The sequence below is a fragment of the Macrobrachium rosenbergii genome, chromosome 16, assembly GCF_040412425.1.
Source record: "Macrobrachium rosenbergii isolate ZJJX-2024 chromosome 16, ASM4041242v1, whole genome shotgun sequence".
NCBI lineage: Eukaryota > Metazoa > Arthropoda > Malacostraca > Decapoda > Palaemonidae > Macrobrachium > Macrobrachium rosenbergii.
Window position 1 is genome coordinate 48,625,093 of NC_089756.1, and position 24,481 is coordinate 48,649,573.

General features: G+C 39.5%; 1 protein-coding gene across 1 annotated transcript in view; it reads right to left on the bottom strand.

Moving 5' to 3' along the window:
- Positions 1 to 3,355: 3,355 nt before the first annotated feature.
- LOC136847408 (E3 ubiquitin-protein ligase Topors-like) overlaps positions 3,356 to 24,481 on the bottom strand; it is a 49,991-nt gene continuing 28,865 nt past the window's right edge. The window contains exon 2 of the mRNA XM_067119048.1: positions 3,356 to 13,066. Coding sequence (XP_066975149.1) covers positions 10,414 to 13,056 — 2,643 coding nt within the window. The 5' untranslated portion in view covers positions 13,057 to 13,066 and the 3' untranslated portion in view covers positions 3,356 to 10,413. The remainder of the gene's footprint in view (positions 13,067 to 24,481) is intronic.

The window sequence follows — 24,481 nt, forward strand, 5'->3', positions numbered from 1 at the left end:
ATGAATGGATGTCGAGTGCCTGCAGCTCTTTGAACAACTTCATCTTCCAATTTCTTTAACCTAAACCATTTCAAATATATTCAAAACTACTGTTCTATCTTCCCCATTCAACTATAATTTTCGATTACTAGCATAATTCCCTTATTTAGTCTTCCTGATATATGGTCAGCCTTTCTGCTGGGCACAGTAACAGGTACATGTTCTCTAGGGAAGAAATGAACAAGGCAATCAGATACTGAAATACTGATTCTCTGTTACTTATCTTGATATGGGGATGATCTGGCTTAATGTTCTTGTCAATCAAAGATTTTTAAAACTGTGTGGATATCTACAGATTGTATGGATCATGCATCTCTTTACTTTGATAAAGATATCACAACCTAAATCATCTTCCAGACTGTTAGGTTTTTAAAACCACAGCTGTAACAAAACTTACAATTTCTGATACCACAATATCATCCATAAAAACAAATTATTGTAATGCACAATAATTGTCACTACTTTCAAACTTGAGGCAAATTCTGATTTCTTTTTCTTTTTACAGAACTTCACAAAAACTGCTGTCAGAATGACTTTCATTAATAAAGTAATGTCTGCTACCACATAGAAAGGGTACCTCTTTGCCCTCATCAAATTCAAATCTGAGTGCAAAAAGCTATGAACCCAACAAAGAGGGACTGTAAGAAAGGAAACAAACACAAAAAGACTGTTGCTGGAGTGACTGATTAAGGATACTGACCTCCACGGAGTAGCATGGGAAATAGTCATTTGGCAGGTGTTACAATGCCTGGGGAGGAAGGGTTCTTTTCTGAAGGAAAACAAATAGTGGACAACCCAGTACCTGTAGCAGAAACAGCACAGACTCACAACAGAACAGAGGGAAGGTAAAAACGGCCTGCTGATCTGAAAAGCTGCCTTCAATTTAAACCCATTAAGAAATAAAATACTGTAAATGGACGATCACCTCAAATTCATGAATATACCAAAAATGGGTAGATAAAATATAAAGCTCTACTTATTAGCATTGTCAGTTCACTTTTTGAAACAGACCCATACAGGAGGGTACCACCTATTGTGCCTGAGTGCCAGACCAAGTATGGTGCTACAAGTTCTTTGCTGTTTCCTTTCAGCCATAATTGCATTACTTTTTGCCTTCTTTTCATCTAGTCCCTTTTGTCTCTTCCTACTTAATGTCCAACTTCTCTATCTTGCTCCAATTTAACTTCTCCATCTTTCATTACTTGAACACAAATCCTTCAAGCATGCCCTATGAATGTACAGAAATGAGTCAGTGGTCTTGTTAAACTACATCCTTGATATAAAAAATCAAAAGTAGATTTGGAAATTTTGATATTATGATCCCTTCAAAACAAGTTTGAAATACAGAAGCTGGATTTTATTACTTCTATATATATACAGAATGGAAGAACTCATTGTGAAATACTGAGTGTTATAAATTACAGTACATCATTATTATGATCATAATAATTATTATAAATGCTCTTACATCAGTTATTCCACTTTTGGGGTTGGAAGTGCAATAACTTTTCTTCACTCTCTCCTGATCTAAGGACTTTCTGCCTAAGCCCAAATCAGCACCTTGGAGCTAGGTAAGTTGACCAAATCACATATTCTATTTATAAAGAAAGCAAAAAAAAAAAAAAAAAAAAAAACTTTAAAAGCAAACAAGAAGTTGGCTGGATGGCAGGAAGTGTGGAGGTTTGAATCATCAGTAAAAGTGATAAGAGTATGAGAAGTATATTCTGCAGATAACTTCATATGGTTATGACATTCATTACCACTTCACAATATTGGATACCTTTAAGGTCACAAGTGCTAATTATATTTTAAGATACACATGATATAAACACTAACACAAAAAAACCTGAACAATTTTTCAGTATCAAAGCAGCCAAGTTAAACTGACCTTACAGTATAAGATGCTCCTCTGCTTACGAACTTTCAAGTTATGAACTTTCAGAGATATGATCAACCATAATCATAAATTAAAATTTGTTTAAAGGTAAAATTGTACTTTACTGTATCATCATAATTTGCTTAATGTATTTAGGTTTTATATATCATTCATATTAATAAAATACTCTACAAAATACAGTATGTTAATAGTATTGTGTTTTAGTGTGAAAAACAAACAGTATTGTATATCAAGTTGGACTTAAAAACAAATCAAAATATGAACAGCCATTTGGAACGTAGCTCGTTTGTAAGTAGGAGAGCGTCTGTATCCATTTTTAGGTAATACCCAAATGTAATATTACTGCGGACCTTTAACCACTTTACTGAACATTAACCACTGAAACAATATGACTGATAAGAAAGTGACCAAATCTGCCTGTTCTTTAACTTTTTTTAGCTAATACTATACTTAAATTTGCAAGGCATATGGTCATATCTTGCCCCATAAGAATCGGGGAATTAATCACTAAAGTGAGCTCCAAGAGACTTCCAGATTTCTCACATTTCATAGCAGTGCCACAGATATTAGTAGAACTAAATTTGTACTTACAGTACTTTAGATGTCCAACTTTTTAAACTCTTACTCCAGTTTTTACACCTTATGTTAAGACGAATCCTAGGCCAGCCCTAAGACAGTGAAGAGATTTTACCCGGTGTTTGCTTAAACCACTGTATATTAACATCATCATTCTGTATGAAACTATATAAAAAAGTAGCAAGCAGCAAGAGAAACTGAACGTCTTCGGGTCACACAACTTATCCATACATGCATTCATGAAGAGTTTGTCATGGACTTCATTGGACAACCTAATATGCTCAGGCTTATGAATGGGAGGCAATAAAATAAGGACATGGAGCAATACAACAAGCTCAATCAAACAATGATGATGAACAATTAATAAGGGATGAAACTTGTATGAGCACAACTGATTTGTTTATAAGCATCATGAAATAAAACATTCTGCAACAGATAAAACAATCTTGGTCAAAATATCTAACCTGGCTTGGGTTGACACCCACTTATTAAAATAATGCTTGGTTTCAACAATACAGATTTTGAAAAAGGGCCACCAAAAATGTAAAAGTTAGAAAGCATTAAGAAATGACAGAATATTAAAGTGTTATATATGATGGTTCTGAATGTTTATCTAAACTTACAGGACTGTCACTGCCATAAAACTTGAGTATTCTACAGAAATAATAATAAAGATGAGTGCATATCAAAATAATCTATGTTGGTATACATTTCAGCTTAGAAATGCTTTTCTCCATTATAAGTAAAATAAGTCCAGTATTTTCTTTGCAAATTACCTATCCAAATTATTTGTACTAATACTAGCATCTCCTTCATAAGTAATGAAAAGGTAAGTGAAAATGATTTTAACAGATGATGTTTATTAGTGAAACAAAATAATCTGTGGGAAGTGTAAAACTAAAGAATACTGTAACAAAGGAAAGTGTGTTATTTCAACATAAACATGATAAATTTCAATTATTTTCATCAGCATATGAAATGGACTTTCATGAATGGAAAAATTACAAAACATAAATATTGCATATATCATATATACATACAGAGAAGCTAAACAAAATGAACTATTATGCCCCATATACATTGATCTTTTACTAGTGTTGAAAAGAAATCAAGTCAATGAGTCTTTCAAAGATATCAAAACACTGTGGTAAAACCTTGATTTTGATAAAAAAAAAATTTTCCACACAGACAAATAAATGTTTATTAAATCATTTTTTCCAAATGATTTTAATAGGTAAAATAAAAAAATAAAAAATAAAACAATACAGTACTTTTAATAAGAAAAGTTCCTGGAAGGAATGAAGCTGCCTTAGTATCAACTACAAATTGAATAAATTATCTTTATAACCATCTCAAATGACAACTCTAGAGTATGGAGAAATTACAATCCATAAGTAACGCACCGATATATTCAGTACCTTATTTACAGGAAACGCTACAAAATTAGATTAATTTTTATGCCTATAAAAAAACCTTTCAATTAAAAACCTTTCAATTATGTTTGACTCTAGTACTAGAGCAATTACCACAACTACTGGTAAGTGTATATTATCTTTTGTAAACTAGTGAAGAGGTGATTACCTCAAAGTGAGACCTTCCCTGTTAATGAAAGCCTCTCATCTTATTTCAATTTCCATTCTGTGAAGTATAATGAGGTGTACATGAAAAGTCTAATTCCAAAATGTTCTTACAGATGGAGGTTAGGACTCCATGAATTTTACCAGTACACTGACTCTCTGGGATTTAAGGAATAAGCACTCCACTTTCTTGAAAGCGTAATTCTGAGGCGTTAAGGATAAAAATATAAAATTTTAAAAGCAAATTGTGTTTTTCCTAGGTATACAAACCAAAGCCTTTTTATGTAGGAGTATTCCTTAGCACAAGCTGGAAGCAGTCACTGAAGCATGGTAAGTTGGTGATAGGTGAGAGAGGGAGTGGGGAGGCACTCACCTACCATAAGCCAGCACTTTTTCCTTTATCACCAGAGCCTACAGAAGTAAAAGTCATTGCCTCTTATACAGGAGCCTTAATCTTTAGATAGAAAGACAGTCTTTCAACTGACTGAAAAGTTGGGTTCCCAACCAGAAATTTCACAATCCTGGTCACAAGAGTGCGCAGGGAAGACATGGCTCCTATAACCTCCTACAAAACCTGGCACAAGGCTCTGAAGGTGATTGGTACCTGAGCAAGAGTGAGGTGTGTTACAGCTATTATTCTAGGAGAAAACTGGAAAACTAAGTACTAGCCAAACAGAGAGGGGAGAACCAATTGGAAATGCAACTAACATGTGGGTGAATTATAAATAACGGGTTAAGATGATAGCACCAATCATTTTACCACAAATCAAGCTTGACCGGTGAATGAAATAAGCATATTCCAATCCACAATCAATCATCCCATACACCTCTGTTATCTGCTAAGACACAAACCTTTAAAGGCTACAGGTGAACATTCACAAGAACTACTGTGTATGCGCACATTGGGAGTCTTGGACTGACCAGGAACATTGCAAGAGTTGGCATGATTACATTTGGGTTGCCAAAGTATCCAGTCGTACCAAGTATAAACCACCTAGTCATCACGTACATGATCCATGGATTATGCAGGAGCTGAAAGAGACAGTAGTGCTGGCTCTTCCCTGCATACCTTAGCTGAAGTAAGAGCTAGAGAAGTATTGTGTGATCTTCACATCATGGAAGAAAGGGAAGGCAATTACTCTAATTCTGTTGAGAATTCTTGTCAAGGATTTCCGAAACTATTTCTTCTCCTTACAAGAGGAACAAGGGTCAGAAGATGAGCGTGAGGAGAAGGAAGGGAAAGAAGATACCAGCATCTCTTCATCTTACTCCAACCACAAACCTTACTCTTCTCAGCTACAACAAAAGCCAAGGTTGTGAAAGGTAGCAGCATCGGCAGAATACCACCTGTGTTGGATAATGCAAGGATATCTCCTATAGGAAACACAACTGAAACAGGAGAACCATTGACACAGCTCCTTAGTGGGAGCAGGGGACCTTTTAACTAAAACTAAGTCGTCTAAGAATGCCAAAAAAGGCAGATCACCTAGGATATTCCAGCAAATCACTTATAGCCACAGCAGGGAGACAAAGGATAGTCGTGAAGGAAGGAACTGAAAATGTTTAGCAATGTTAGCTGTACTGAAAACAGGCAGTGTCTCTTGAACTTCTTCCACGGTGGAAACCAGCCAACACACTTCTTGCAAGGAGTCCAGGCTGCAGATCCTACCTTGCAGAAGGAATAAAAATGGTGTGGTTCTACTGACACAGACACACAGTGGCTACACACCTGCTCACACAATTCACACCTTCATTGACCACATTTTTTTATGAGCACCAGAGAAAGAAAAAACACCATACATAGAACAGAAAACATGAAAAAGCTTCATCTTGATAGTCGGCCAGAGCAAAAAGATGTCTCAACTAGACCATGGCTGAAGAAAAACTACTGGGTTAAAACATGTCATCAAGAGTTAATGACTGTTTCCAGCTTGCACTAAGTAATGCTCCTACATAATTGCTGATGGTTTATATTCTCATCAGAACAAATGCAACTTTTCATTCCAACTTATCAATCAAAATTAGCTTTAATGCACTGTGTTGAATTCCCCAAGACAAATGACTTCTGAAGTTTTGAAGGAAGAAGAATCACTAGAAAATTAACTAATGAATGACTGAATGTGCACCTGCACCTTTTATCCATATGAAGGAAGAAGTTGGCAACTTTATTCTTTTGCACGAGATACGTATGTCAGAGACAGAATAAGCGGACCGGGAAGAGGACACAACATTATGATTGATGGTTCTGAATGAAAAATCATTTCTATTCAAAAAGCTTGAGGGCATATCCTTGTTTGGCTAGTTGAAAGCAAGTCTAGCAGATTATTCTCAGCAGTACTTGAAGTGACCAAGGACATGAATTTTGTTGGTGAAGGAATAAATGAAGCAAAAACGTCTGAGACCAGAACTAAATGGTATGGAAGAGGGTTGTAGGATTGAGAAGTCCACCTTGGATAGGGGCAGAGAAGCAGATGCAATCAGAATCAATGAAGTAAATGACTATTAATACTGCCACTGAAACAATAACCACCTGGGTGAAAAGGTTGGGAAGCAAGAGGAACTTCATGTAAAGCTATCTATAGAGTATTTACAGCAAGAAATTCTGAAACCTATGTAACAAAAAAAAAAAAAAAAAAAAAAAAAAAAAAATGGGTAAAATTATACCAGCAGTAATTACTTATGGGCTTCTCTATGAGCAAGAGCCCATGCCAGTGCAGGGCTGGCTAAATCTAAAACAAGTTGGCCAACAGTGTAGCAGCAACAGCAGAAGATTGTAGACAGAGCAAAAGTTGCAAGAGCTATCAGCACAGGAACTATAGATGGCATCAATTTAGCTGTCATTAAAAGTGGTGTACATATGTGGTAGCCACAATGACATCTGACATCAAGGATAAAATGTTTAAGTGGATCTCAGCACAATCTGGCAAATACTTAATCATGCATGAAAGTGACAAAAGAAGCAGTGTTCCTGGAATCAGAAAAGGCAGGAGCAGACCAGAGAGGAGGGACTAGTCAAATACTGGGTAGGGTGAGCCAAGGAGCTGGGCTGAGAGTGCTAGAGTCAAGGCAATGATCCACACTTTGGGAAAAGATAAATCTTAAACAGAAGAAAGTCCTTGACAGAAGACAGGTTGCACAACCGGAAGTATAACATCATTCACAGACTAACAACCTTTCAGTTGCACAAAAGTAGGTGCCAATGCTAACAATGAAAAAGAAGATTTATATACACATACAGACAAACCAGGAGCATTGGAAGAGACCCACTTTTCCTTCCTCGATTGAAACAATTTCCTCTTTGCAAAATCTGACATAAAGCAACAGGTAGCACACGGAAAACCAGGAGCAAAGCGCCACCTTCAACACTTGACACAAACACACACACACACAAAGAAGATTTGTTTCACTAGTGGCATGAATACTCAACAGACCTCATCTGCGGGCCTTGGAAAATACAATTGCAGAGTATAAAGCATGCAAAAAAAAAAAAAAAAAAAAAAAAAAAAAAAAAATGGTAATATATATAAATACATGCAGATACACAAACCAGAACAGCATAAATATTCAAGAAAAAGGGAACAGTAAGTGAAAAGAAGGATATCCTTAAAACTGCTCAAAGAAAAACTAAATACTGTCACAGAAGCCAGCAACACAACTGATAATGTGAAAAACAGTGGTCAATACACAAGTTATAAAAAAAAAAAAGTGAGGCCAAATAAATCATTACCATACTAGGTACCTTGAACACTGCAGGAAAAAAGTACTCTAGCACAGCAACCTCTAGACTTATTTGGTAGTTAATACAAAATATACTAGTACCAAATTAATATAAAAATGAATTAACACTGGTTGAAAGATAAACTTAATGAAATGACTATAAGTAAAGAAGACAAATCAAAAGTACAGGACTGTAATTAAGAAAAACTTAAGGCTGAGTCTTGGCCTTTAGGGGAAGGGAAAAATGGTATTAAGCAAGAAGGGAATGAAAAGAATGAACTATGATAGTAAATTTCCTTCCAACTGAAGTAAAACAAAGCTGTGAAGAATCCTAATAGATGTAATGTCACATGGAATACATGTAAAAGACTAAGGCAAGCATTTCCTCCCTATCAATGGGTCAAAGGTGAACACGTGCATTGCCCTACTCATGGCAACTGCCAGCCTCTGTGCCCCCCCTCTCTTCTCTCTTTTTCAAGCCACAGTGGGAGGTGAAAGATCTTTGAAGACTACTCACTCTTTCTCACAGAAGAGGACTTGAACACTGGTCTGGGTTTTAGGAGGTACAGGTTTTCTCCCAACACCAGACAAGGAAGGTTTGACTGCCACCTCAGGTGCCAAAAGACTGGTTGAGGCATGAAGTTTAGTTATTGTTTAAGATGACTGATGCCAGAGCATCTCCCAAGGGAAGTAAACCTTCATAGCAGGCATGGCAGCAGGAACATTAGAATTCTCTTACTAAGCCATGGCTATGTGATCAAGAAATGCTGCAAAAGGAGAGTTTTCTGGGATGATCAAGGAAAGCCACATCTTCTGCAAGTATTGGACAGACAATGACAATATTTCTAGCAGAGTGTATGAAGAATCAGTAGATGTAAATGGCAGAACATCACCGAGTGATGGGAAGCAGTACAAGCAGAGGGTGTGGGGAGAGGCACAACAGGGGCGGGAAGCAAAGAACTACAAAGATTAGTGTCACCTGGGGAGTGTTTCCCGATGAGAATGCCAGCAAATGCTTCCTATCATACCTCTCCCACCGCAAGGTAGAGCACTTTTCATATTCCTTACAAGGGAAGAGATGAGAACAGGCTCTGTCCCTACAAAACCAATATCTATGTGGATCAATAATCAGATGAGACGTAAGTGTTCACAATGCCTTTTACTTGTTTTCTTTCAATATTCAACAACAGCAAAAACAAAGCATCCAACAACTCGAAATACCCACGTTTTCAACAACAGTCAGTCTAGCAAAAGCACAGCACGAGCTTCACTTGATGGTGGTGTAAGAATAAGTGCTTGGTGATGGCAGTGAATGAGGGTTATTCCCCACTCAGCCCACTTAACCCACAAGTTTCAATGACCAATTCCAGCTTGTGCTGAGGAATATTCTAATAAGAAAGTCAATGGCTTGTATTTCTGTAGGAACAAATATATCAATTAAAAACTGAAGACAGTATATATGTAGCCTAGCCTCGGCACTCTCTCTCAAAATGATTTGGTAAGTTAACAAACAGATACAATACATTAAAATAGAATCTTTTTGTATTCTTTTGTGTGTGCATACGTATCACTGTGCACCTGATTCTTTAGTAACCAAATGGTCTATATAGTAGTGGTGTTTAACTTAAAAGTCTGAGAATACGTATGGTCTACAGAATAAGGTTTGTGAATACAAAAAAGGAATTCCTTGAATGGACAACAAAATATTCATAGAGATTTCATAGAGCTTAAAATAGGATATCCTAAGTTTGAATGGTAAGGATTACTGTGTTAGACTTGAAACATTTTTACAATATTATAGACTGTATAAAATGTTAATGAAAAAGTCAACTTCATAAAGGATAAATGATTCAGTAACTTTCAAAAAGTCATACACTACACTGATTATAAATTCAGAATACAGTAGTCCTAATTTTTGCTTAGGCTAACAGCCTAATATCTGGACTATAACTAAGTTCATAAGTGATAACTGGAATGAGATTTAATTTCCTAAATACCACCACATGAACTGACATCATATTCATGATATGCCATGGTACTTGCTTTTCTTTTTTACCTATAGATATATTCAAGTATATACATAACACTTTCAGAAGGCACTAGTATGCATGTTTTTTGCAAAGACAGACCTGAGGTGCATTGTGCTTACCCTTTCAAGTTTATTACATGAGTCTCATGATGGAAATTTCCTAACAATCAACTTCACCCATAAACCATCAAAACAGCACCTCAAGAGTTTGTCGTGTAAGATTCAAATGTACATAAGAAAGGCAACAAAAGCAAAAGCATTTTCAAATACACAAAATGAAAAAATGAACAATTGCTCTGAAGTTATCCCCAATATGGGATAACTGAAATATTAAACAGAATATCAGAGTCAGCAAACACTCAGCAAATGAGAAAATAATATCTTCAAACACACACACACACACGAACACATAGGTCTGAGGGAAGGTTTCACTTGGAGCTTATCATTGCTTCACTAATTCTTAAACCTACCAGGTGTCCAAGCATAACTGAAAAATGTTTGTCTGTTGAAGAGAGAAAATTTTACAAACTTTACACAAATCTCACATATATGTATTAGACATTCACGAGCTGTACACATCATTTCATTTTTACTTTTACTGTTGTTTCTTTAAACTTTACATATGAACTAGACTCAGAATCTGAGGACTCACTGTCTATATTGTATTTTTTCTTTTGCCCAGATTTAGATTTATGTCTTTTCCGTTCTGAGTAGTCAGAGTTGGATTCATACCAAACTTCATGTCTTTTAGATTTGGATTTTTTCCTGTGGCTGCTTTTTTTGTTACTTTTCTTTACCTTGTCTCGCTGCTTATCTTTACTTCTCCTCTTGTGCTTCTTTGAAGACTTTTTTGTCTTTGAACTTACACTATACTTTTTAATGCTATAACGTCCTTTATGTCTTTCTTCTGTATCAGAATCATCACTGCTTGAATCATGACTCTGCTTCCTGCAACTAAATGTGCCATAACTTTCTGCCCTTGATGAAGAAGGATGCCACTTCTCTTCAGAAGTTTCTCTCGAACTTTCTTCAAGTGCTTTTCGATGATGCCTGCTAAGATATTTACTATGCTTTGAATATTTGTCTGACAACTTTCTTAAACTTGAGTCACTAGAGCTACTATGACCTATTTTTTTATCATATTTTCTGGTATGTTTCTTATCTTTATACTTATTAGATAACTTACTTGAAGGCAAAACAAATAAAGAACTTTTTATCTTAGCCTTTAGATCTTTCTTAGGTACTGTACTACTTGATTTTTGTTCACTTAATATGCTTCTTTTCTTTGAAACATAACAGATATTTTCAGAAGAATCTTCTCTATACTTTCTTTTTTTACTAGCCTTTCCTCTGATTTCTTCATTTTCTGAATATTCATCTGAAGACAGAATATCACACCTTGAAACTTCTATAGTATCACTTCCTTCTGAAAAAGTTGGATCACTTTCATATTGTTCATTCTTAATATTTTTTAAGCTAGAAGACCCCTGGCAAGGTTGTTCATCAAGAACTGAAGTACTAGAAGTTGAAGGTTCTTGCGCACATGGCACTGAACTGCTTGAAGATGTATGAAGAGCAGCAGCTGTACCATCCTCTGTACAATAGCTATGATCTTGCTGAGCAACCTTACAATCACTTAATGGATTGTCATTACAGGAACTTTCAATACCCACAAAATTATTTCTTTTGAGTGTTGGTTTTGATTTGCCTCTAAGCTTCTTTCTAGCTTTAAGGACTGTCCTATGATTTTCTTCTAAGGCAGTGGTGTTACTATGAAGTTCCTCTTCATCATCTGAATCAATTTCAATTAATTCTGGTGTTGGAACTTTGGGTACAACCTCTTCCACAATAATGCATTCATCTGAATCCTCAATCCCTGAAACACTGTCTTGTGAAGGTCTGGTTGACTGATCTGCACTTCTTCCTGAAGCACTTCCACTTCTAGAAGTTGATGCACCTTCATTGACACTCAAATAAAAACCAACTGAGGCCCGACCAATGTGACGTCTTATTGCAGACATGGGAGGTTCTGGGTTGTGAGTCATCTCATAACTTGCTTCTGTATTCTGGGACTGTGGCCTTTCACTCTCATTATCTGAATCATCACTGCTACTTATAACTACAGATCCCTCTTGGGTGAGAGTTTCTTCCCTCACTACATTTCCAGGAGCTGGCTGACTTCGGTTGCCTTCACTCACTGAAGTAGAAGCGATGGGATTTCCCACAGAGTCCACTTCAACAACAGCATCGCTGTCATCGTCAGAATCAGTGCCATCACTGCTGTCATCATCTGGGCCATATCTAGGAACATATTGAGCTGAATTATCGTGCCCGACCATATCATACGGAGAGCGGGCAAAGTGGTAGAATTCATGAACAAAATGTTGTGTACGTGTCCGTAAATGTGGCCGTAAGGCAGCTCGGAATTCACGGGAATTAATGGGATATCTCTCAATGAGGTCCATTACTTCAGTAAGAACAGTTCCTACTCTTGAGGGAGATATCAGGGCAGCTAGTTCACGGTTTACCCATGGTACTAACCTATGAGTAAGAGCTGGCTGTTCCCTATATAACTCGGGAGAGGTCTGTCGATATCTCCCAGTTACATCTGCTAATGGCTGTACCCAAACATTATTTAAATATACACTTAACCGAAACATGGTTGATCCCCTAAGGCTTGACCTTGCTCCACGCTGAGGAGGTAGGGATGGAATTGCATCTGGAATATTTGCACGCACATGCATACGACGTAATGTCGCTGCTCCTGGAAAGTGTGTTGTTCTGTAACCAAAAAACCTCCTTGTTTCAGCATTTAAAAACTCTTGGAAGTTTGCTGTACCCTGGTTACGTTCTGGTGGATCTGGTTGAGGTACTTTCCATTCTTTATATTCAGTTTCTGATTTTATTTCATACATAATTTTGGTAAAACCCAATTTACACAAAGGGCATACAGCCTTTTGTTTAGACCATTCCTTCAGACACAATAAACAGAAACTATGGAGACATGAATCAGCAACACACTTATCAGTAATGCTGCCCAAACATATTGAACATGTGTCTCCTGATGAAGAACTGGAAGATGGTGAGTCAGGGGGCCTCTCTGGAGTAGGTGTCCCTGGAATATTCTTCTTTTGGCCATCCCAAGATGATGTTGGATTACTATAGCCATCTGCTCCTTGTGATGGCTCCTTCAAGGAGCGAGATTCCACTTCTGAAGACATTTTGCAATATCTGAAACAAAAAAATCCAAAACTTAACAAGTGTTTGGTAATCACTAGTTAACAAATGCTATTGTCAATACTGAATTATCATCATCAGGTACTCTAACCATAACAATGAGTTAATATGAATGCAAAGTAGTTCTAAGGTACAAGACAAGAAGTAAGATTAACCCAATAAAATAAGTAGGTACATATTACTTGTAAAAGAATAAGTAGGTACACAGTACTTGTAAATGAATAAGTTAAAAAAAAAAAGCATGATAACTACACTCCAAAACATTGCAGCCTTCCTTAAATTTTCAAATGTCAATGTCCATGACCGTTCAAAGAATTATGTTTCAAGGTTTACAAGGATACAGGGAACTGTGAAATTGTGGAAACCTAAAAAACGAGGGAACTAAAATTTTGCAAACGAGGATCACTTACTAAATCAAATAAGCTCACCCTCAAGCTTGCATAAACAGAGTTAAACATGAAGCCACCTGACAATGGCTTAAATCATTGTAACTGCTGGAAAAAGAAAAGCTCCCCTTTAGGTAATTTTCTGAACAAATGGAACTGGTATGAAACTGACACCTTACAAGAAACAAATACTGTATTTTAATAATAGTAGGAAAATAGATAAAAGCCTAACAATCCACACAATGCCTACAATTCTAGGAGTTCTTTGCAAGCTATCTGCTACATTGTTGGGATTCTGATCAGTAAAGAAATGCATGGCTTGGTAAATACTAAACTTTGATGGGCGACCATCTGAAGGTCACAGTATACAAGGAAGTAACATGGTCGCTACTTCACTTGTTCCTCAATTTGAAAGATAACACTGGGTCTTGTCAGTACTTGGTTGGTGAGGTATGAGGCTGACCTCCAGTAAAACAAAAACACTATTGATTATCAGATCTCACACAGATTTTCCACCCCATCCTCTCCTTCTGACAGACATGACTCTGCTGAATGAGTCTGACGGTTTAACAACAGTTAGGTATTTTTTGTAAGACCTCATACAGTATATTTATAATAGTGATAAAATCAATGCAACCTGTTTTAGGTCATTTGTCCTTCCTCTGCTAAAATACTGTTCTCTAGTGTGGATGTCTACTTCTGCCAGAGATTTAACTCTTTTTAGATATGGTTCATGGCATTAGGTTTCTGTTCCTTATTATTATCAGTTATGACCTGGAACACTGGCAGATGGTCTCTTGTTTGTCAATTTTTCATAAGTTGTATTTTAACAGAGATCTTTCATGTTCACAATTGATCCCTGACTCCCTTTCCCTACCAAGAAAAACCAGATTTGCTAAACAGCAGCACCAATATGCAATAAAAGTGCCTCGCTGTGGAACTTCTCAGTTCCAGGGGTCCTTTATTCCTCACACCATTGGACTGTGGAACAGCCTCCCAGAGGATGTCACGCAACTGGAACTTCAAAAGAAAGTTCAAGCGAAGATGCACTGCAACAGTACTACCCTAATTAAATTCTCCTTGTATTTTAATAGTTTACTTACATTTTTATTTATTTATTATCTATTAATTTGTTAACTTATTTGTTTTTCTAATAGCTTATCTCCTCTTTCTGTATTTCCCATTACCTGCTATTACTTCTTTAGAATGAACACCATATTCTTTGGAAGCTTGAATTTCAAGTCAATGGCCCCTGTGGGCTTGTTTCATATCAATAGGGCTCACCTTCTGAATAATAATAATAATAATAATAATAATAATAATAATAATAATAATAATAATAATAAAAAAAAATAATAATAATAATAATAATAATAATACTGTAATAATAATAATAGCCAGATGCCTAAGGCTTTAAGCCCCTTGGACCATCTGTGGCAATATAAGCTTAGATATCTGTAACTGACCTGAGGAGTCTGGACTGTCCCAATACTCAGTCATTAGGTTCAATTTAACTTATGTTTAATGAGTGATGGCATCAATGTATGAAATCAATTAATATGAATTATCAAAAAAAGTATTAAGTTTTACTGCAGGCGACATAGCCTTGCTGCCTAATCTACTTGCTAATTCACTCATGATCCCTGCTAAAACTGGTAGCTACTGTAATTCATTCTGCACCAGGGGAAAGCAAATGACTGCAACAATGAGTAGTATTATGTGTAAGGTCACTACCGGAGTAAAAAACAAAGGTCCTTGATATCAACCCTGAAAAAAACCAGACATGAAAATGTTGTCTCCCTTTGCGAAGATCAAGGTCATCCCTCATTATAAACGTTCCTCTTCACAGTTTGCCTCTTCATCATTCACTAACTTAGGACAGGGAGAGAACCAAATAACTTTGGCAAGTTTACATTTTTCTTGTGGTGTGGTTTAGCATCTATTAACTGTTCATCATAGTTTTCTACTGCATTATTAACCCTCAAGTAGCCAAGGAATTATTCTGTGATTATTAACTTTTCCAGTGTTTACTCATTTCATGATAATTGCTGTACTATATGTACTTGTCAAGAGAAGAGTTCAGTTATTTTCTTGGAGTTTCCAATATAATTATTATCATCATTGCCTATACCATATGACACAAAGGGTCTCTGTGATATTTCACTAATTGTGGTGTCTTTCCTGTATTTTCATTTTCACATATTTCCACTCTTTTCCTGCCTCCTGTATCTCCAGTTCTCATCCAAGTAGAATGCCACCTCCATCTCCCCTCATCATTACCTAAACTATCTATGAAACTGTCTTATTTTCCTTATGGTCTCTTTTCATACTCTATCCTGCCATCTGACTCCTAGTATTCTTGTTAAAACTTTATTCTCAAATAAAATCTTTTGGATACAGTTCCATTGTCCTTCCATGATTCATGTCCATATAAAAAACTCATATCACACTAGATTAATTATAGTATGACAAATTTTAAAATTAATTTGTATTTTCCATAGCTAACAAACATGTGGTCTTAACATTAGGATAAATCTTCTGGTGCCAGCTAGAAACAGGTAAAAAACAATAGGAATTGTTTTTGCAAGAAATTGGATGAGGAAGGAAGCGTACAGCAACCTAATCGCCAACCCTGTGATGTATTTAGTTTTCTTCCAGCCCATGGTTAACTTGAAGAGGGGTGGTAGTGGTGAGCAGTAAATATTAAGGACGCAGGTTTGTTAGCTATGAAAAATACAAATTAATTTTAAAATTTGTCATTCGTTCATATGTGGAACAAACCTGGGTCTGAACATTAGGATATGCTCCCCTTTGGTGGGATGTAAGAGCATCTTGAACTGACTGGAGGTTCAGCACACCTAGTCACACTTCCTGGATAAGAGAATTCAAAGGAAGGAGACCCAAGCTTCTGACTTGTTAGATAGATGGGTATCTAACAGTCAGACTACTGGGCTAAAATACAGTCCAGAGATTCATTGCATAGGAGGAAGTTAAAGATCTGTATCTGTTCAGATAACAAACTAATCCCTCTCCGTGCTAGAGAGAGGATGGGCTTGCTACTGAAAGGTATATTCGTGTAGAATATTAAATACTCTAACAGTAAGGCTACTTTACTCACCTGTATCCAACTAGTTCCAGCGTATGATGAATCAATCCTCTTACAGCCCTTAGGTAGAGAAGAAAGGGGAAAGGGAAAAGGAAAATGACCAGTCATCTCAACCAACCTCACTTTTGTGCATCATCTTAGGCAAGATACAAACTGTCCCACTAGGGGCACTGGATGAGCTGCACAACTTGTTGAGCTATCACAACTAGACCCAAGGAAAAAAAGTGTCCAAGGACCTGTGGGCAACATCCCACAGGTAGAAGGATGTGAAGGTGGTTTGGTAAAGCCAAGAACCAGTATTCAAAATCCTATCAAAAGATAAGCTCTTGAATGCCAAGGAGAAGCCTAGTCCTCTAATGTCGTGTGCTCTTGCATGCACAGTATTGGCAGAAATTGATGAGGTGTAGGCATGTCTAATCACCTCATGTAGCCAAAAGGAAATGGTATTCTTGGACACTTCTTTCTTGTTCCTGCCTGTGCGAACAAAAGGTCTTTGGCACCCAGGTCTGAGGTGTCGAGTCCTTTTCAGATAACTACAGTGCCCTGACGGGACATAGTAGTAACTCATCTGGATCGTTGTCAACAAAATCCCCAAAAGAAAGGGATGGAAAAGGAAACAACTCTGTCATCATGGACCACGGGGTTTTGAGTCTCAGCAACGAATTCCGGGACAAATTCAACTTCTACGGACCCTCAACCCCTGGTATGTTTAACATCAAAGGCCAGACCATGGAGTTCACCCACTTTCTTTGATGAAACCAAGGCTAGAAGAAAAACCATCTTCAGGGTCAAGTTTCTGTCCAATGACCGTCGCAACTGTTCATACAGGGCTTGAGTGAGACTACTTAGCACCAGAGTCAGATCCCAGGTAGGTGATTTAAGTTCTCTAGAACAAGACTTCAAAACTTTTGAGCAGCACACAGACTTCCCAAGAGGAAGTCAGGGTCACGTCCTTCAGATGTACAACTAACGGCAAGGGAGCCCGTAGCCCTTAATGGCGGAAACAGAAAGGTGTTTTTCTGTTCGGAGGAAGATCATGAAATCATCTATCTGTTGAATACATGTGCTGAGTGAAGAGAAACCCTGTCGACGACACCAATCACAGTAGACGGCCCATTTTCCCTGGTACATGGCTGAGGAAGATCTTCTGAGGTACCCAGACATCTCTGTTGCTGCTCTGTGAGAAAAGCCTCTCACTCGCAGGAGATGCTGGATAGTATCTCCAGCCGTGAAGAGACAGGGGCCTTACCGATTGATGATATCTCTCCACATGAGGTTGACAGAAGAGGTTGTGCCATGAGGGGATCTCTCTCGGAACTGCTGAAAACAGAGATACCAGATCCGAGAACCATTCTGCCTGAGGCCACAAAGGAGCTACTAAGGTCATCCTGAGATTCTGAGAAATCATCACTCTGTTCAGGTCATGACGGATCAGGCAAAGGGGGGGATGCGCTGACTTCCAGATTGTCCCAGGGATGTGAAGAAATCTGGAACTACTGAACAATAGACCTTTAGCTTCCTGTTAAACCTTGTTGCAAAGAGGTCTATCACTGGTCTCTCCCACAGATGAAAAAGCCTGTCCACTATCTCCTGATGCAGAGACGACTCTGTCCCTGGGACCTGACCCTGACTACACAGCCTGTTGGCCACTATATTCCTCTTGCTTGGAATGTATCTGGCCGTGACGTCCAATGAGTTGTTGATTGCTCACTGGTGCAACTGAACTGTCATCATGTGAAGCTGATGTGACACTAGCCCCCGTTTGTCCACATATGCTACCATTGTAGTGTTGTCAGACATTAGAACAAAGGAGTGCCCCGTCACCCTTTCCTGAAACTCCTTAAGTGCTAGGAAGGCTGCTTTCAACTCTAGCACACTGATGTGAAGTTGCCTGTCCTGAGGACTCCACACTCCGGAAGTCAGGAGATCTTCTAGATGTACTCCCCAACCCTCATAAGAGACGACCGAGAACAGAAGCATTGGAGGGGGTGAATGAAGACGCACTCCCACTGTCAGGTTTTCGTTGTTTAACCACCACAGAAGGTCGCTGCTTACTTCTGTCGACAGAGGGACCTGTAGCTGAGGAGAGTCCCTTGCTAGGGGCCAAAATTCTTTCAGCCTCCACTGAAGGGATCGAAGATGTAGATAGCCATGAGGAACCAGCTTCTCCAGTGACGTCAAAAGGCCTAGAACTACCTGTCACTGCCTTGCTGGTTGTTTCTGTTCGGAGAGGAAGGAGAGAGCCACTGTCCTAAACTTCTTGATCCTTTGGTCTGATGGGAAAACTCTCGATGAGGCTGTGTCTATGACCATTCCCAGGTAAAGAATCCTTTGACTGGTCTGATGCTGGACTTCTCCAGATTTATCACAATGCCTAAGCCATGACAAAATTAGAGAGAAAGTCCCTGTCTCCTATTAGCTTCTCCCAAGAGTTCGCTAAGACCAGCCAGTTGTCGAGAAATCTTAGGAAGTGAATCCCCTGTATATGAGCTATGTCAACACTAAGGTGAAAACTCTTATGAACACCTGGGGAGCTGTTATTAGGCTGAAGCAAAGAACTTTGAACAGGAACACCAGTTCTCCAAGACTGAAGCAAAGAAACTTCCTGGAGGAGGGATGGATTGGATCTGGAAGTAAGCATCCTTCAAATCTATTGTGAGCACGTAGTCATTTCTGAGTCGTTAGGACTGTTCGAGGAATCTCCATCCTGAACTTGGTCTTCCTGATGAAGAGGTTCAAAGTTGAAAGGTCTATCACTGGTCTCCAATCGCCAGTGGCTTTGGGAACTAGAAAGACTCAGCCATAAAAACCTCAGGAAGGACGCTTGACTTGCTCTATAGCTCCTATTTCCATCATCTTCTTCACTTTCTCTTGGAGAGCTAGGTGCTTTGGAGAGCCCTGGGCTTAAAGTGAACTGAAGGAGAGGATGATCAGAGAGGAGAAGGGCAAAGTTGAAAGGCAGTAGATATCCTACCCAAAGGACGTCTACCATCCATGGCTCCACCCGAAATGCTGCCACATAGCTCAGTGGCTTGCCAGGCATCCCCTTACTGGTGGCAGAGTGGGGAGGGGCGCCCACTCTACCGTCTACTTCCTCTGGCCCTGCCTCTAGCTCCTCTTCCTGGCCTGGCAGGAGGGACTGAAAGGGATGTTGCTGGGAAAGTTTCTTTGCTGTTGACGAAGCAGGTTGTGAAGGCTTGCTTGCAGGAGCTGGTCTTGAAGGCTTCTTGGGAGGAGGTTGTGGTTTCTGTCTTGGGGTGTTAAAGCAAGAGGGACCAGCTGATTTTGTCACTGCCTGCTGAACAAGATGGTCGTTATTATTGGCTTGATGCCTATCAATAGCCATCTCTAGCTGATCCCCAGGGAAAAGCAGCCGGGAGTCTAGGATATCACCATTTCTCAAGGATAGCAGGGAGTTACCATAGACAGACTGAGGCACCTTGGAGAGGGCTACGTCTCTCCTCATTAGTAGTAGATTAAGTGGGTAAGGTGCGAAATGGCCTTAGCACCAGATTGTAACAATCTGATGTAAGATGCATTATTAGCTGTACAGTATTTCTTGGTGAAGAAGAGGAAATTCTGGCCACTGCTGTCAACCACAAATCGAGCCAAGAGACAGTCTGGAAGGCAGAAGAGGCAGCCGACTCCAAAGTTGCTGCTTCTTGAAAAGTAAGGGAAGGATCTTCTGCCATTAACCTGATCCAGGGCCAGTCCCGGCTTTAACCAAACAACATCGGGGTTGACTTGTCCATTTAGAAGAAGCACAAGAGGAGTTGCATAAAACCTATGGCAAGGAAGTGGAGGAGGAATAATTGCAGAAGGAGCCACAGCTTTCTTAGAAAGATTATTGAACTCACAAATGAGTTCAATAACCTATGCATAGGTGGTATAAAACTCTTGATTCTCCATATCCTTCACTTCCTGGTCACGAGGATCTCTGTCTGCCTCTTCCAATGGATCTGAAGGGTTTAGCACTGGAGTATAAGATCTATCAGGCATTAACACTTTCGCAGGAATTGGAACGTCTTTTGATGCAGTGGGATGTGAAGTGTCTTGATCACTGGTTTGATATGCAGAAATTCTCTTCTTGCATGACGGATGTGCATCATCCTGCCGCCTGGAAGGGCTATAGTCATGTTCGCAACAGCAGGAAGACGAACGTCGGATGTGGTCTCTCCTTGGAGATCGTGATGAGGAACTGTCGAGGCGAAGAATGGTGAGTCTGCATGCCCGACTCACTTGGTGTAGAACTACAGCTGTTTCCATTCACACATCGATGCCTATCCCCACAGTCGTGGCTATCCTCATATCCGTTTCTGTCTTCACAGCCGTGCCTATCTACACATCCACATCCGTGAGAATCAGAAGGGAAATCACGATCTTTCTTGGGTGAAGATGACTTAGAACGTACGTAAGACAGATGTCCAGAAGGCCGAAGACTGACTGGACTTCTGGACAGACAGATGTGGGAACTTGAATGTGAAAGAACGTCCCTAGCAACAAGACGTGATGGAGAAAGATGAGGAGACAACGTCCGTCGACGAGAGCTGGGACACGGCAAACGTGATGAATCCGGGACATGTGAGGGTAGAATTGTAGAAGAATCCACCACTTGGGATTTCTTGACTGGAGCTTTGTCGTCTTTTCTCTGAACTTGCGCATGACAAACAAGGGAAGACAAAATCACTGTAGCTTTCCTCTCGGAACGAGATTCTTGAAGGCGAGAGGCAGCCAGACGAGGCACATCACCGACGGGAACAAGTACACGTTACGGGAGAGTCACTGACATGGTCTGAAGATGACGGCGAAATGTAGATGGTCCTTCACTTCTTGGGGCGAGGATCAGCGGCAAAGTCTTTAATCCTCCAAAGTCTGACAGGGGAAGAATGAACATTAGTTGAAGAGGACAAAGAAGATGAAGAAGGAGGAGGAGATCTATGTTGTTTCTTCTTCAGAACACATCCGTACTTCTCTCAAGAGACCGAGTCAACTGTCAAACACAGCCTGAACAAGAGATTCTGCAGACGGAGCAGCAGCAGATGACATCATTACAGAAACCGACAAAAGCTGTGACATCACAGGAGCAGATGAACTCTGTACAAGAGCTGGGATAGCTGTTGGTACGGGAAGTCATGACAGCTGAGCAGGAAACCCGAGAAGCTGTAGCCTTAACGGGAGGCGACCCAAGATGATGTGCTGGAAGGTCTAATGGCATTGTACCAGGGGGAACAGCGCGAGACCCAGCAGAATGAAGGCCAGGAGGGCTGGGCACTGTCATGGTGGCCAACACTGGATAGCAAGAAGACATGAAGTGGGATAATAGGCCATCTAAGGTTGGTAACCCTGATAGGTCTAACGAGGTCCAAAAGTCAGAAGTCTTCTGTGCACCTGAACCTGAAACAGACGAACAAGAAAGAGGAGGCAGCATGAGGAATTACAAATCTCTTGACCCCTCTCCCAAACTTCCAAGGTGAGGCAATGGAAGAACGTGAGGGGGTAAAATCTTCCAAGGAAGAAGCAACTGGAGGTCTGGACAGGGGAGAAGCAGAACAATTAGGAGCTTGAAAAACATCCATCGAAGGATGAAAGAACCCTTCCCAAGATGGTGTCTCCGACTTCCTCTCATGCTGCTTCTTCTTGGCATAGATCCTCCACTGCTCAGGCCAAGAATGACACTCAGGGCAAGGGTTAGTTACATCAAAAGAATTAGACCTGCATCTACTACAAGTAGAATGGGGATCAGTCTCAAAAGAAGCAAAAAAAATGCAAACGAGGGTAGTTTGCTAAACTGGGACATTTCCTCTGAGGCTTAAGGGAATGCTTAGACGAGTCTTGGGACTGTATTATTATAAGACAAAACACGCATACAAAACACACAATATATCACTACTACACAAAAATTTTAAACCACGGAAACACGGGCAAGGAAGGAAAAACTGGCTTTAGGGAGGAGAGCAAAAAGTACGTCCTCCTCTGAAGGCAGTAAAAAGAAAACTGAATACGTCACGGGGTTGGAGATTAGGTTGCTGTCCGCTTCCTCCCTCACCCCCATGACTGATGCCAGATGCCAGCAATTCTTTGCATAAACAATTCCTATTATTTTTTACCGGTTTCCAGTTGGCGCCAGAAGATTTATCCTAAAGTTAAGACCCAGGTTTGTTCTGCACATGAACAACTTAAATTTTGTATACAATATCAATCTTTGATTTCAAAATCTTATCTAGCTACCGAATGCTTGATTTGCATTTTTTAATCTACCACTAACTCCAACTTAAGAGACTCATTCTCCATCCAGTGTTATTTATCCCTCTGTGGACTCTGTCCACATCACTTCTAATTTTCTTATATTTATCTCTAAATATCCAAAACACTAATATTAAAGAGATTATTATTTCTAACATCATGATTAGTTGCTTATCAATTTTCTTAGCATCTTTTTTTAAACATTTAGCAATATGCATGAACATAAGTAGCCTATACTGCCAACCCTGGTAAACAGGAGGTTTCATGGCCAGTGTTGAGGACACCCAGTTAATTTGCAATGCTTGTAACAGTCAAGCAGATTAAAACTAAGCTTACAAATGATATTTGTATGGACTAGACGCAGACCCAGTGAGCTTAATATTGCAGCAGAGGAAGCTATAAGTGTAACACTGTCTCAGATGAATGGGTATATCATTGGCATCAGAAATTTCAGTAAATACCTCTATCTCAATTACATCCAGGTCCTCTTCACTGTTTTCTTATCATTGTTCTGCCCATACCAAAGCCCATTCCAAGGTTTCAAATATAGTGCTACATCAATGTCAAGAACAGGGTTTGCATAAGCTCTTGGATAACCTAGCTGACATACTGACTACCTTTTCAGGTTATGAAAGGATTGCAGCCATTCTCCTCCATGCCATGAACAATTTCCTTCTTCGGGTGGCTTGGCTGTACTTTCACTAGAGTTGAGATACATGCCACCCCTGCCCCACATTATGAACCTACCTTACCCAGCACAAACAGCTTGGGAAGGATGGGATCCTTACAGCCATCACCTTGCAATTTTTCTGAAGTGATGAGTGTCACATCAGCACTTTATGATTCCCATGAAAGTGCAATATATCCTGCAGCATGATTTGACTCTAACCTCACCTCTCATAGTACAGTACTACATCTTCTGGCATCCAAAGAACATCAAGAAAACTCCAACATTCCCCCTCTAGCTACTCAGTTTGCTCCTCTGGGGTTAGCGACTCTTGGATACCCAGCTTATAGTTGCACAACTAAATCTGGCAAATCAATATCACTAAGATGCTCTAACAGATCTCCTAGGCACACCCATGTTGCTCATCAGTCCCTGCTTCAGCTCCTTTAACTGGCTGCTTACCTGAGCTGTATGTATCAGCTGCTACTTGCCCTACTCAAGCTCCTTGTAGTATTCACTGCTCTGGCTTGGTTACTGTCTCCTGTGACTCCCCTACTGACAGATGTTCTACCCGTTAGCTTAGATGATCACAAAGCTATGGTTCTACTAATGAGGTAACCAACGCTTTCTGTATTGGCTTGTGCAACTCACCTGTGACATACTAAGCCCTTCCTGCTCATATAGTTCACCAGACCAGGGTTGTCACTCCCACGTCTCTCCTTTGCCTAACTGAACATCTGCTTCTACTCATGTGCACAGCTCTTCCACAAGTGCCACATTTATCTGAAGTTGCTCATGCAGCTCACCTGCAACAGCACAAAAACTCTTCTAATGGACCAGCAATTTACCTGGCACTTCTCAACCAGTTTGGCAATAAGACATCCCCAAACTAACAAGGGTGACTGATCGTAAATGTTAGCAAAGCTGGTAGCTCAAGCTGTTATTCCAAATGTGGCAGCTGTCAATATTTCAGAATCTCCTGCCTCTTGTAAGAACTCCTCTTGTCT